This window comes from Tympanuchus pallidicinctus, unplaced genomic scaffold, assembly GCF_026119805.1.
Source record: "Tympanuchus pallidicinctus isolate F22 unplaced genomic scaffold, pur_lepc_1.0 scaffold24, whole genome shotgun sequence".
Classification (NCBI taxonomy): Eukaryota; Metazoa; Chordata; class Aves; order Galliformes; family Phasianidae; genus Tympanuchus; species Tympanuchus pallidicinctus.
The window spans coordinates 9,851,938-9,865,511 of record NW_026294741.1 but is presented as its reverse complement, the minus strand read 5'-3'; the positions used below and the strand labels follow the sequence as shown (position 1 = coordinate 9,865,511).

The 13,574-nt window shown below is 58.1% G+C and overlaps 2 protein-coding genes across 4 annotated transcripts; both read left to right on the top strand.

Moving 5' to 3' along the window:
* Positions 1–5,558: 5,558 nt before the first annotated feature.
* On the top strand, positions 5,559–7,052 carry LOC128083492 (N-alpha-acetyltransferase 38, NatC auxiliary subunit-like). 3 transcript variants are annotated; one of them, XM_052688806.1, is made up of 3 exons: positions 5,559–5,682; positions 6,354–6,519; positions 6,717–7,052. In XM_052688806.1, the coding sequence occupies exons 1-3, from the start codon at positions 5,668–5,670 to the stop codon at positions 6,824–6,826; spliced, it is 291 nt and encodes a 96-aa protein (XP_052544766.1). In that variant the 5' UTR covers positions 5,559–5,667; the 3' UTR covers positions 6,827–7,052. The 3 variants fall into 3 exon arrangements, with proteins under 3 accessions (XP_052544766.1, XP_052544765.1, XP_052544764.1); XM_052688805.1 differs by having other exon boundaries at positions 5,653–5,682; positions 6,309–6,519; XM_052688804.1 differs by lacking the exon at positions 5,559–5,682 and having other exon boundaries at positions 6,267–6,519.
* A 769-nt stretch (positions 7,053–7,821) lies between these two features.
* On the top strand, positions 7,822–12,463 carry LOC128083491 (sperm acrosome membrane-associated protein 6-like). Its single transcript, XM_052688803.1, has 8 exons — positions 7,822–9,587; positions 9,902–9,970; positions 10,220–10,243; positions 10,325–10,402; positions 10,543–10,646; positions 11,050–11,203; positions 11,525–11,681; positions 12,204–12,463. The coding sequence occupies exons 1-8, from the start codon at positions 9,548–9,550 to the stop codon at positions 12,253–12,255; spliced, it is 678 nt and encodes a 225-aa protein (XP_052544763.1). The 5' UTR covers positions 7,822–9,547; the 3' UTR covers positions 12,256–12,463.
* The last annotated feature ends 1,111 nt before the right edge of the window (positions 12,464–13,574 follow it).

The following is a 13,574-nucleotide window of genomic DNA, read 5'->3' as shown; positions in this document are numbered from 1 at the left end:
AGAGATGCAGAGTACAGAAGGCCCAGGAGGTACTGAGGCCTGAAGTTTTGGGGGCCAAGGAGGCTCAGAGACCTTAATGGTTGTGTAGAGTCTGAAGTCCTTGAGGCTTAAGGGGAGGCCTAGGGCCGAGGTGCCTATGGGCTGGGCTGGAAGCACTGATTTGAGGCCCTGATGCACAGAAAGGGGCCAAAAAAGAGATCTCGAGTCTATGGGCATTTAAGGTACAAGGGAAGGCTTAGAGGTGTAATGGAGCACAGATGCCTGCAGGCTGTCCTGAAGGCCTAGAGCTGCCCAGGAGGGTTAGAGGCCTTAAGGAGAAACAGCCTGGAGGGAGGCCAAGCAGCCCTGAGGCCAAACTGAGGCATGGAGCCAAGAAGGAGGGAGTCTAGGAGATCAGAGGCCAAGGGGACCTGGGGGCTGAGCGCCCTGCAGCCCTGAGGTCTGGACACCTGCAGCCAGGAAGCCTGAAGGCCTACAGGCTGGACCAGAGGTCTTGAGACAAGGGGCCAAGAGAGCTGGAGGGAGGGCAAGGGGCATCCAGGCACCAAGGAAGGTGCAGAGGTGTGCAGACCTAGACACCTGCGGGAGGGCTTGGAGACAAGGGAGGCCAGAGGAAGGCCAGAGGACTGAAGGCTTCCCTCCTGGGTGCTTAGTGCAGCTGTTGCTGCCTCTTCCAAGAGCCCAGATGGGAATTCCTGCAGTGCAACAGCATTGCTGGCACCAGGAGGCAAACGGCAGATGCCAAAGCAAGGCAGCCCTGCCATCAGGTTTCCACACCACAGTTTTCCAGATCACATTTAAACAAGAAAAACATCAGATCCCTTCCCAAGACCATGGCCACTTCCCCAAACTGCCTTTGGCTCCAATTAAACAGCAAAGCAAAGAAGCATTCATACCAATTAGTTCTCAATTGTACAAGTGTAATACTCTTCTGCAATTATCCAGTACTCTCTGTGAAACAAATGCAGTGCACAAATGTAAAGTACAGATAGAGACTTTGCATTTCTTCTTCCCGTTCAGCTGACAACAGATGAATACAAAGGAAAACGAATAGACAGTGGGAGCACTGCATTTGAGTCAGCCGCCAAACTGCTGAGCACCGCCTGCTCTCAGACATTGCCTCACTTCGCCGTTCAGCTTTCCCCAACACACAAGCGCTTCCAAAAACAAATTCTGACACCTCTTATGATTACATTTCTTTATGCCTGTGCCAAAAGGTTGCAGGAAACTAGCCTGTCAGCTCCCAGGAGCAGTCTGTTTGGCGTTGACAGAACACAGATCTCTGTTTGGCCATCCCAGGGCTGTTTCTGGCAGCACTGCACAGTGCTGCTCCATTTCCTGCAGCACGGGGTGCAGCACAGCTCCCAGCATGCAGGGCTGCTGCTCCCTGTGGGCAGGGGCCACAGCTCCAGGGATGAAGGTGTTCCACCCACCAGCCTATTGCCCCTGCACCTCACCCCCCACACACTACAGCCCTGCACTGCAGGACATGGCTGGGCATTGGGCCCAGGCTGACGTGGTCATGGATCTGCACCTTGGCACTGCCACTGCACAGGAGTTCTTGTCCATGGCATGGTCATTCTTAAAGCCCTCTTTACTTCTGTCTTTAACAGACTGGTTATCCTTGGGGTACTCAGCTTCTGAGCTGGCACACAGGGGTGGGAGCAGAGTAACTCCCTATGACTTGAGTGGAAAGAATGAGCGACCTGCTGCTCCACCCATCTGTGGGGATGGATGGGAACAGGCAGAGGTGACGGCCAAGATACTCTCCACTATTTACCAACAGTCCTGGTGAGTTGGGCATGTCCCAGGCAACTGGAGACTGCTAATGTGATGCCCATCTACAAGAAGGGTCAGAAGGACAATCTGGGGAACTATAGGCCCATCAGCCTGACCACGGTATAGGGAAGGTCATAGAGCAGATTGAGTGCAATCACACAGCATGTGCAGGACAATCAAACTTGTTTAATATCTTGAAGATCAGCACAAGGAGATTAAGTGCACTTGCAGTAAGTTTGCAGATGACATCAAGTTGGAAGGAAGCATTATCTGCCTGAGGGTAGGAAGGCCCCACAGAGGGATGTGGACAGGCTGATCAGTGGGCTGAGGCCAACGAGATGAGCTGCAACAGGACCAAGTGCCGGGTCCTGCACTGGGGTCACAACTGCCCCATGCAGTGCTATGGGCCTGGGGCAGAATGGCTGGAAAGATGCATGCAGGAAAAGCATGTGGGGGTGTGAGCTGATACCCACTGACCATGAGCCAGCAGCGTGCCCAGGGGGCCAAGAAGGCCAGCGGCATCCTGGCTTGTGTCAGCAGTGCTGCAGCCGGCAGAGCAGGAGCTGCCCGTCCCTCTGTGCCGGCCCTGGTGAGGCTGCGTTCAGTGCTGCGTTCAGTGCTGGGCTCTCACTGCAAGAAAGACGTGGAGGCCCTGGAGTGCGTTCAGAGAAGGAACGGAGCTGTGAGGGCTGTGGAGCACGCGTCTGATGGGAGCGGCTGGGGGAGCTGGGGTGGGTCAGAGTGGGGCAGAGCTCAGGGGAGGCATCACTGCTGCCTGCAGCTGCCTGAAAGCAGGTGGTGGGGAAGGGGGGAATGGGCCTCACCACTCCGAGTGAAGAATTTCCCCCTCACATCTAGCCTACGTCTTCCCTCTTTTAGTGGAGAGATCCCCCTTGCCTGTCACCACTGCTGTCCTCTCCCCACACTTCAGCCTTACACTGCCACAGGGCCTCACGCAGAGGCTCTCCATCAGCTGCACAGCTGCTGGAGGATGGTGGGCATCCAAAGGGAAAGGCTGTAAGACATACACCTGTACCCAGAGCTGTGTGAGAGGAAACAAACCAACCTGGCAGACACGTGGCAGGTAGATCATGGCCTGACAACTGCTTTATGGATGCTGCTTCCCTGGAGAAACAGAGGTGGATGCTGCCAGCTCCCAGGGGACAGCCAGCAGAGGGCCAACTGTGACACGGAGTGCCCCGTCAGTGAGGGCACAGGGCAGGGATTCCTGCCAACAGGGGATAGGGGTAAGACTGCAGCGTGCTTTCAGTTGTGTGCTCCTGCTTGCAGAATGCCCACCATTGCAATTGTGAATAAAATCTGCTTTTATCAGAGATACCGCCCTGATAAATTACTTTGATATTTCCAACAGTTTCAAACTAAAAGAGGGGAGGTTGAGATGAGATGTAAGGAGGAAATTCTCCCAGAGGCAGTGAGGCACTGGCACTGCTGCCCAGGGTACTGAGTGCCCCATCCCTGGAAGTATCGCAGGCCACAAATGAGTACTTCCCCCCAAACCTGTTACTTGCCCCCAGAATCGTTATTTCCCCCAAAACCTTTTATTTCCATGATAACACATTATTCCCCTGCAAAAAGCACCCTTTTTTTTCCCCCAAAACACATATCTTTTCCCCCCAGAGAAGTGTTTTTCTCACTGAAATATTTATCTATTCCCCAGAACGTATCGTTTTCCCACAGCACGCCACTTTTCCCAAGACATGTTACTAGTGGATACAAAGGGAGGGGATGGGACCACCAAATGCAGCAGAAGGGCAGAAGAACTGGGGGGCAAAGAAAGCAGTGCAGAGTTGAGGGAATGCTGACACAGGGAAGACTTAACGGGGGGGCAGAAAGGAGAGCCTTTGCAGTGCCATTTTAGAACATACAGAAGAGCCATCACATCAGTTACCTTTGTTCCAGTGACCAGAATTAGCATATCCCCAACAGACACACACATCCCACAGAAAGGTGTTAATGCCTGGGAGGTACCAGGTTTTTAGAAGGTTGCCCACCGCTGTCAGACAACTCCACAGATGGGAACAATTTTAGTAGGGTCACGTCTGGCTTTTCATTATTCTGGGGGACTCTCCATCACATGCAATCCAGTTTGCAGCTCAGATTCTCTGCAGTGGGTTAGCTCTGATAGTATCTCAGCCTTCCCTTAGGCTCCCATCCTTAAGCTCTCAACCCTATCATCACCATCATTAATTTCCAGACGTTCACATTTTTTTTCTTAACATATAGGGCCACACCACGGCATCTCCTTATTTGCCTATCTTTTTTCAAAAGTTGGTAACCGTCCATCCCAGCACTTCAGCTGCACAAGTCATCCCAGCACGTTTCTGTGATGGCCACAAACAATAACTGACAGCACAATGGCTTCCCGCTCCTCCTGTTAGTTACCTATGCTGCATGCATTAGTGTAAATGTCCCTTAGCTGGGGACTCTGCCCTTTTGAGTGGCAGAAGGCCTAACACCTCTTGACCATACTCAGGTGTTTCCGTAGTAACCAACCTCACACCAACTCTTGTGTTGATCATGCAAAAAGGTGTGTGACCCTCCTCCTTCACCACCACACAAGACTGTGGGATCTTACCAGCACATCCCTTTCCCACAAGAGCAGGCATGTTACATACAGGCTCATTTCCAGTGACTCCAGTTTCACCTCCACACCTCTTCATATCTAGTTCAAAGCTCTATAAATGAATCCCCTTTGCCTTGCCCCCCACGGGGGGGTTGAGGACTCCTTTTGGTTTTGAGGCTGCCCAGAGGCATTGGTGGGATCTTGAGGGAGGTCCTGAGGTCCCTACTTTCCCCAGCATCACCAGAGGCCGTAATGCAGTCATGACGAAGCGGGAGGGGACAGGTGCAGCCTGGCAGCGTCACTGGGGCCGTGTTCTGCTGTAGGGTGAGGTGGGGGCACAGCAGTGTTGGAAAAATCCAAATAATTTTCTAGGACGGTTTCTCTGATAAAGCAGATTTTATTTGCAGTTGCAATGGCGGCCTCCTGCAAGCAGGAGAGCCCCGAGAAAACAGTGTTCCATTTTTTATGCCCTATTGTCCGCTGCTGATCTCTTTCTCCCCTGGTTCCTCACTGGCTGAGCACTGCAGGTTCACACTCTTTCGCAACACTTCACCAATCATACAAACACCAAGTAGACACAAATCTTTGCCATCCAAACACAAGTGTCTTAATTGGTTAATTGACTTCTAACAATTGCTTTCTTAATAAACATTTGGTCATAACTTTTCAGATGGAGAGGACGGAGTCAAGTACAGCTCCTTACAACGAGCCCGTCAGCGGGGGGGCTCAGATCTGGGGGTACCTGAAGCCCTGCAGAGTTCCTAACGGCGCCGCCTGCAGGAAACCCAAAAAGCAGTGAGACCACGGCAGGAGCTGCGCTAAGAGCCCCAAAACGGCCAGGCTAAACGAAGGGACCTCAAACAGGAGCGCCACCAAGCATGGCGTTCCCAGCCCCACCGAGCGATGGAGGTGTTCCACAACGGCCGCGAGCCCCGGAGGTCCCTAAAAACAAAAGCAACGCACCGGGACATCCAAAAGAAGGACCGAGAACCCCCGATCCATACGGAGACTCCCTGATGCTCGGTGAACCCCGGCAAAAAGACGCGGCCAAAGAGAGGGGGGAAAGAAAAGAACCGCCTCTCTGCCACCCGCTGCCACGGCAACACTGCCGGAAAGCAGCGCCGTTAACGACAACGCCGCCGGAAAGCGATGCCGTCTCCATGGCAACGCGGCTGGCAGCGCCCTTCCTGATTGGCTGACCCGAGAACCGCCCCCCCTCCTTCCCCCGGCGGCGCCGCGGGGCATGCCGGGAAGCGCGGTCCTTCCGCCGCCGCGCGGGGGCTGCCGGGGAGCGGTGCGGTTCTATGGCGGAGCCGGCGGTGAGCGGGGCGGCCGTTCGGGGTGTTGTGGGGCGGGATGGGGGCGCTGGAGGCTGTAGGTCTGTAAGTTCCGCGGGGCTCTAGGAAGTGGCCGCAGGAGGGCTGTAGGAGCTGCGAGGGGGCCGCAGGCGGGTGCGGGCGGGCACGGGGCGGTCCGAGGGGTAGCGGAGCTGTAGAGGCGGAAGCGGTATGGGAGCTGCTGGGGTCCTGGGAGCTGTATGGGGGCTGCGGGGTCCCGTAGGCGATCCCGTAAGCTGTGCGGGTCCAGCAGGCAGTGCCGAGAGCTGCGGGCTGCTCGGCGGGCGCTCTGGGAGCTGCGGTAAGCGATCCTCCGGGTGAGCGTCTGGGTTGCGCTGTGGGGTGCTGGGAAGCGTAGGTGTGCTTTGAGGTCCTGGGAGCGACGGAGTGGGAACAGGGGCCCTGCGTGCGAGGTGCAGAGATGGAGGGGTGCTGCGGCAGCGGTGCGGGCGCTGCTGGGAGCCGCGGGCGTGGCTGTGGCAGTGCTGCAGGGGACCGGCGAGGCACGGAGAGGGCGCGGGGTTCAGCAGGCGGTCCTGGGAGCCGCAGGGGCGCGGTGGGGTTGTGCGGGTGCTCATGGGATGCCTGGGGGGTTATGGGTGCTGCAGAGGTTCTATAGGAGGACCGTGTCCGACCCGGCTTCCCCCGTGCAGCCTCCCGGAGGGCCGCAGCCCCGCGCCCGGCGCCTGGCGGCGCTGCTGAACCGCAGCCTGCGGGTGCGCATGTCGGACGGGCGCACGCTGGTGGGAGCCTTCCTCTGCACGGACCGCGACGCCAACATCATCCTCGGCTCCGCGCAGGAGTTCCTCAAGGCTGCGGGTACGGGGCCACGGCGGGAAATGGGGCCGCAGGGGCAGTGGGGACTCGGGGTCGGATGGGGGTGAGGGGAGCGATGAAGTGGAGGCAGCGATGGGGAGGGCGGTTGGGGTACCGGGGGTGATGGGAGCGGGACCACGGGGAATCGTGGGGATGGGGACGTGGCGGTGAGGCTGACACGGTGCTGCTGTCCCCTGCAGATGCGTTCCCGGGCAGCGAGCCGCGTGTGCTGGGCCTGGCCATGGTGCCTGGGCACCACATCGTGTCCATCGAGGTGGAGCGCGACGCCGCCGCCGCCCTGTGCTCCTGACGGCCCCACCGTGGGACGGAGCCCTGAGTGTTGTGAACCTCTCATGTGCCCCAACGGGTGATGGACGCCTGCCATGCAAAATGACCGCCGGGACTGCGGTCCCTGCAGCCCCAGTAGAGCTCCCGTGGTGATCACGTGTCAGCACGTGATGCCGTCATTCCAGTCCCCTGCAAAGCAGGACGCAGATGCCCCTTCCTCCTCCAAACACTCCGTTTTCAGCCTGAAACAGAGCTGTGCAGGTTAATTTAATCTCGGGTGCAAAATGTTTCAGTGGGCGAGAGGGAACACGCGGCAGTCCTGGTCCCTCCTAACTGCGATAAAACACCGCGGCCGAGGGGGGTCAGGGAGGAACAGGAACAAGGGGGGGTGCGCAGAGGGTCTGGGGCGGCCACAGGGTTCAGCGCCATGGCAGGGAGGGGTGGGAGGGGGCCGCTGATGGCGCCATCCCCCCGGGTTGCGGTGATGCTGAGACGCAGCCTCCGACAACTGGTGCACCCAGGGACCTGCAGCGGAAGTCAGGAACCCCAGGGCCGCCCTCCCCCCACAACAAGGCAGCCCCCACAGCACTTCGTGTAAGGGTTAGAAAAAGATGCAGAAATGATCATTTACAAAATAAAGATCCCCAAAATGCCCCTCCGGGATAGTTTCTGGTTGAAATCTGAGAAAGGTCTGTCAAAGCTCCCCCCGCCTCCAAGGTCCCTCTTAATGCTTTGTGGGTGAGGACGGGGGCAGAACGCACCCCAGAGCCTCCCTGTGTCGTGGGGGCATCAAGAGCTTCTGCGATGAGTGGGAAGGGTTGAAGACCGATTTCTGTTAACAGCAGAAAGTCTGCATGCTTATGAAGAGGTAAAGCAACTTATTTATCACTTTATTTCGCGCTTCGTTCAAATATTTGACTGAATCCTGAGTTCTGGAGCAGGTCAAACTGGGCCAGCAGTAAGCAGACAAGTACGGAATATTTTCCAGCAGATGGTAACGTGTGAACCACAGGAACGGCTGTGACCTGCTGGTAGGAAGAGCACGCCAGACTCCAGTCAGAACATGAGAATCCGGCTCTGTCCAAGTCCCACATGCGTGGCCAGCAGCCAGAAGGACTGAGCGCGTGTGCGCAGGGTGACGCTGCCGGTCAGTTGAGAGCAAACACGTGGCTGAGGAATCTGATGCTGATCTGGTGAAGAGACTGCTAACGTGAGCCCATGTTTAAAGACACAACCACAAACACAGGGTTGCGCCAGTGACCCCTGCCAGGGCCCGCGGATTGCACCTGCCATGTTAAAGCATCTCAACAACAGTGTTGGGAAGTGGCTGCTCCACATTTTCCCACTGTTTCCGGGGCTTGTCTGTGTTCCCTCTCTCTCCATTACTGTTTTCCATTAGTGGGTTTCCATGCCCACCTGTTTGTAGGTTGTTTTCAGGTTTCAGTGTTACGCATTCCTATGAAAACCGGGGTTGCTGTTCTGTCCCTCGGGATGGAACATTCCTCTGTGTTGCAGTCTCTGGGATTTGTGCTTCAGCACAAAATGTGGAACGTGAGCAGCTCAGTTCCAGGAGTGTTCCAACGCTGCGCAATGAGCGCTGCCTCCAAACACAAAGCAATTCCTACCATTCCAGAGACCGAGCACTTCAGAAGTTATGTAGGTACCTTGCATACAGTTGGGCACCAAACCAAAAGTGAATCTTGTGTGGATTTCACCAGCTGGGATGTGGAGATCCAAGAGCCTGGGCTGAGGGTGCGCAAGGAATAAGCTTGTAGGGAATGGGGGGAGGTGGGTGGCAGTAATTAAGTGTCAAGAAAGAGGGTGTTTGGAGATATCAGTGATATCGGTGGGGACTGAAGGCAAAGAACGTGAGGAGATGAAAATGAGGAAGCGAGAGCTCCTCCATTTCCAAAAGCCACATGTCAGAGTGTCTCCATCCCCACGGGAGGTGACCCGGGCACCTGGGCCCCACCTCGGAACCCCCGTTGCCTGGGCACCCAGGCAGGCCGTGCTGTGCTCTGAGACCATGGAGCGGCGGTGGCTGCCCCTCCTGCTGCTCCTGGTGCCCTGGCTTCCGGGGCTGCGCCCCTGCCTGCTCTGCTTTGGGCCCCCCGTTCAGTGGGCCCGGCTCTGCCGTGAGATGGCCAGGAGCTCTCAGGACTCCCAGCACCAGCACTGCCTGGAGGCCCTCGCAGAGGCTGCTGTGCCACTTGCCCCCGTCACTGTGGGTGGGTGGTGGGACCCCAGGGATGCCCACCCCAATGGGACCCTCTGCCCCCGTCCTGACTGGCACCCTAGGGGCCACCATCTCAACGGGACACTCAGACGAGCATTCTGGGGGCCCTCAAGCATGCCACGGTCTCCCCAGTCTTGAGGTGGACTCCCCCAGGCACCCCTCAGACCCATCTGGCACTCTCCCAACTCTGATATGGATCCCGGGGATCTCTGGGAACGCCAGACTTGCATGGAACACTGGATGGATCCCAGCCCTGGGCAGGGGTACAGTGTGGACTTCCAGCAACTCCCAGAGCTTCCCAAGATCTTGGGGGGTCTTCAGGGATGCCTGGCCATTCCCAGAACCCCTTTGCCCTGACCTGGACTCTGGGAATCAGCCCTGAGCCCTCCTCCAGTTCTTACTGGAACCCTCCAGCCCTGAGCCCTCCAGTCCTGACCGTGTGATGGTCCCAGTGCCCTTGTTGTGGTCCCAGGAGCAGCGCAGAGCGAAGCACTGCGGAAGATCGTCATGGATGCCTTGCATTTACTGGAGAAGCAGAAGGACAAGAGTGAGCAGGGATGAGATGTATGGGAGATTTGGGGCACAGGGGACGGGGCTCAGAGGACTTGGATGGGGATCCATGGAATATAGGATGTATGGATTTCAGGCGTGGTGTAAAGGCATATTTGGGGAATCCTGAGGGTAGACGGGTTTCAGGGTATGGAGAATCTGGTGCTTTGGGGGATATTCAGGGGCATATGAAAGTCTGGGATCCAGGAGAGTTGCACGGGGAATGTGTGGGATGAGTGGGGACACGAGTCTTGACACTGGAAGATTTGGGGGTGGGAGCACTGTCTGACATGGACATCTGTGAGCCTCCAGAGCCTTTTGAGGTGTCTCTGCGGGAAGCCATCCAAATGATTTGGGTGAAGCTGAGCCAGTTGGAGCAAGGTATGGGGCCAGCAGGGACCCCCATCCAGGACTCCCCCCCCCATGCGAACCGTGGGACTCCACCCCCCAGCTTCCCCACATGGGGCACACAGACACCCCTCTAGGTCTCCACCCTGGGCATCCCTTCCCTGGAGGCACCCCCAGGGACTCCATTCCAGGGCTGGACAGGGGCTGAGCCCTTACAGCTCGTCACAGGGATGAGGACCCCTCGCGATCCCCAGTTTAACGATGCTTCCTTCCCCCAACCAGCTCCTGCCTGCATCCCCCCCTGCGGTGAGTTCTCTCGTGTTTTGCCATCCCCCCGTCCCCAGATTCTCCCCCTACCCCCTGACGCTCCCACCACCTCCTTCCCAGGGCACCAGCCGGCCGCGCGCATCTTCCAGTGCTCAACCTGCCGCCTCGTGGACTGCCAGTTCCCTGTGGACTGCCCAGGTAGGGGGCAGGGGACCGGGACGTCGCTACCCAGGCGGCGTGTCTGCCCACGCCCGCCGCGAGCACCGGCGGTCGCGCAGCGGCGCGGCGGCTCCTGCAGGTGCATGAGCGCAGGTGAGCTCAGCTGGCAGTGCTCCCAGTTCAGGACTTGTGGGTCCACGAGGACGAAGCCATCACGCTGCACTGCGACGTGCCCTTCGCCGTCCCGCCGGAGCTGCAGGTTACGTGGATGTTTGCCAAGGACGTAAGCAGCAGGCGCGGGCAGTGCGCGCAGGCGCCAGGAGGGGCCCGGGCGGGGGGCACGGCGCTGCCGGCTGCGGGGGGGCGCTGCTTGTGATGAGATGAATGCGCGGGGCCGGACCAGCTGAGCACCCGCACGAAGGGTGAGCGCGAGCACGAGCTGCTCACCGCGCGTGCGGCTTCTGGTGCGCTTCTGTGAAGAAGCGACCCGTGCGCGTGTTGGCACGCGAGCAGCGCGCGTGGGACGTGAGGTGCGATGCGCGCGCAGGAGTGTGGGACACGAGGAGCACGTGGGGACACGAGGAGCACGTGGGGACACGAGGAGCACGTGGGGACACGAGGAGCACGCGTGTGACACGGGTGCCTTTGCGTGCACGCCTCCATGGGCCGGGTTCCCCACGCCCCAGATACGCACGCAGGACCTGGCGCTGTTTGAGGAGCTGCAGAGGGGCGTTGGGGAACCGCCCAGCCTGACCGTGCAGGACCCCACTCTGGGAACCGTCGCCTGTCGCCTGGGGGCCGCCTCTGAGACCCTGGCCCGCAAGTACTTCTACCTCAACGGTGCGCATGGATCGGAAGCCTGCAGGGCGGCGTGGGGTGCAGAGGGACACCGGGATCCCCGGGTGCACGGTGTGCGAGGAGCTGGGCTACGCGAGAGCAGAGTCTCTGCACAGCCGGGGCCCCGGTGAGAGGAGAGAGCGAAGCAGGTGTTCCCTGATCCCAGCTCCCCGTGGGGCAGTGGGGTGTGTGGGGCTCCGGGGGCCACCGAGACTGTGCCTGAGCGGGGGTTGCAGGGGCCGAAGGGGCGGCAGGAGCTCAGGGGGCTGCAGGGGTGCCGTAGCTCGTGGCAGGAGTTCCCACATGCTTGGCTGGGTCCTGCAGTGTCAGGGGGAAGCGTGGAGGCCGAGCAGGGGCTCCAGGCCCGATTCAGAGCTGTGCTGCGCTGGCCCCAGGGCAGAGCCCCCCTGCACCTCACCACATCCCTGCAGCTGGGACTGGTCCTTGGCTTCGTCAGCCTCGTGCTGCTGCTGCTGCTGCTGTGAGTGCTCGACCTGCTGCACTCGCCGTTCCCACTGTTGGGGTCCCTCACAGATCTGTATCAGGTTCCCAAGTCCCTTCTGAAGTCCCAGCACCTCAGGAATCCCTACAGATGTGAGGGGACCGGATGTCCCCCACAGCACAGACTGCTGTAACTCCCTGCCTGACAGAGCTCTTATTTTCCCCTGGGACTCCCTTCACACTCTGACCCATACTGAGGCTCCTCACTCACACCCAGGACCTCTCCACAGCACCCTGCTTCCCCCAGACTCCTTAACTGCCCCTGTCACTTTTCCTCATTTTCCCCAGAATCTCTGTAGTTCCTCTAGGGCCCTGCTTACATGCAGGTGACTCAGTTGTCCCCACGACCTCAAGGCCCCATACTTTCTTTCACCCTTAGATCCTTTGGTTGCTCCCGGGACCAACAGCTGCCCCACAGCCCTCTTCCCTCGCCTCCAACAGATGGGAATATGAGGTCTCTTTCCCCTCCTGCTCTCTCTCCATCCTTCTTACCTCCTCCTAGGTCTGTCTGGCGATGTTGCCGAAAATCTCCGGAGCCTCCTAGACCCCAGTGACTTCCAGGCACCCCATGGACCTGGACACCAGGGCCCCAATGGGAGCATGAATTCATGTGGACTTACACCAGGATCTTTCCTCGAGGGCCGAAACATCAGCAGCTGCTCATCATGCATTGTCTGTGGGGTGTAGCGGAGTCCTGGGTCCTTTCCCTGACTCTTTGCCTGTATGGAGTGGGGGAGAATTTGCCTTTGCTTTTGTTACAAATTATAATCGTACTGTCTCGCTTATTTCTGGGAGAGAGAAGGTATGGGATAGGAGGAGATGACTCAACCCCACAGAGGCAGGAGCTGCTGTGTGCAGCCCCAGGACAGCTGTGTGTCAGAGGGTCCAACACTGCACAGCTAGGGAGCACCTGTAGTCCCAGCTCGCTGCTCAGGTACAAAGGCAGCAGCACAATGGTGACATGCTCTGAGAACACAGAGTGGCCCAGGACAGGGCTGCACCGCCACTGCTGCTGCTGCTGCCATGCTTAATGCACTGCAGCTGTTCCCAAATGGAGCAAGTAAGTTGCATCTTGTCCTCCGCACTGAGATCTCTCTGCGCTGAGAAGCACCTGTGCAAAGGCATGTAGACATCCTTGAAGTGCAGGAGCTGGAATCCTAAACTGATTTGATATGTGCGTGGGCTCCTTGTCTTCATGATAAACTGTCCTCACCTCAGAGCTGCCCCATGCACTCTCCTGGATGGGCACTCTGGAGCAGTGCTGCTTCACAAGGAGCTCAGATCAATAGGAAATCCACGGCGAGAATTCCTGCAGTACAAAGAGCAGGGAAAACATGGGCTTGCTGGGAAAGACCTGAGCAAGGGAGATTCATCCTTGGTGGAAAGGATCAGGTCAGGAACACTTGAGCAAGCTGGATGTGGACGAGTTCCTGGGCGCTGAGGAATGCACCCGCAGCTGCTGGGGGGCTGGCGGGTGTCATGCGTTGCCACTCCCCATCAGCTTTGACTGACTGTGGCACCTGCGAGAAGTATCCAAAAACTGGAGGAAAGCAGACAGAAGGGGAAAAGGAGAAGGGCAACTACAGCACACCTCAGCCCCTGCCATAACTTACATGCAGATCATACCCCCTCTATGTACCCTCCAGTCTTCTCTGTTGCCTTCTAAGTGCTCTCAGATCTGTGTCCCACCCCATCCACCCCTGGATTCATCCAGTCCCCAGCACCTTGGATGCCCTCCATTCTCACCGTGACCACTCAAAGTCTCTCCAGTCCCCACTGTTTGCTCTCCCTGCTGGATGAGGACTGGCATCCAAGTGTTTGTTCAAAAGCAGCTCTTTGGAGCTCTCAGCTCCGCCGTTCCCAGCAGGAATTT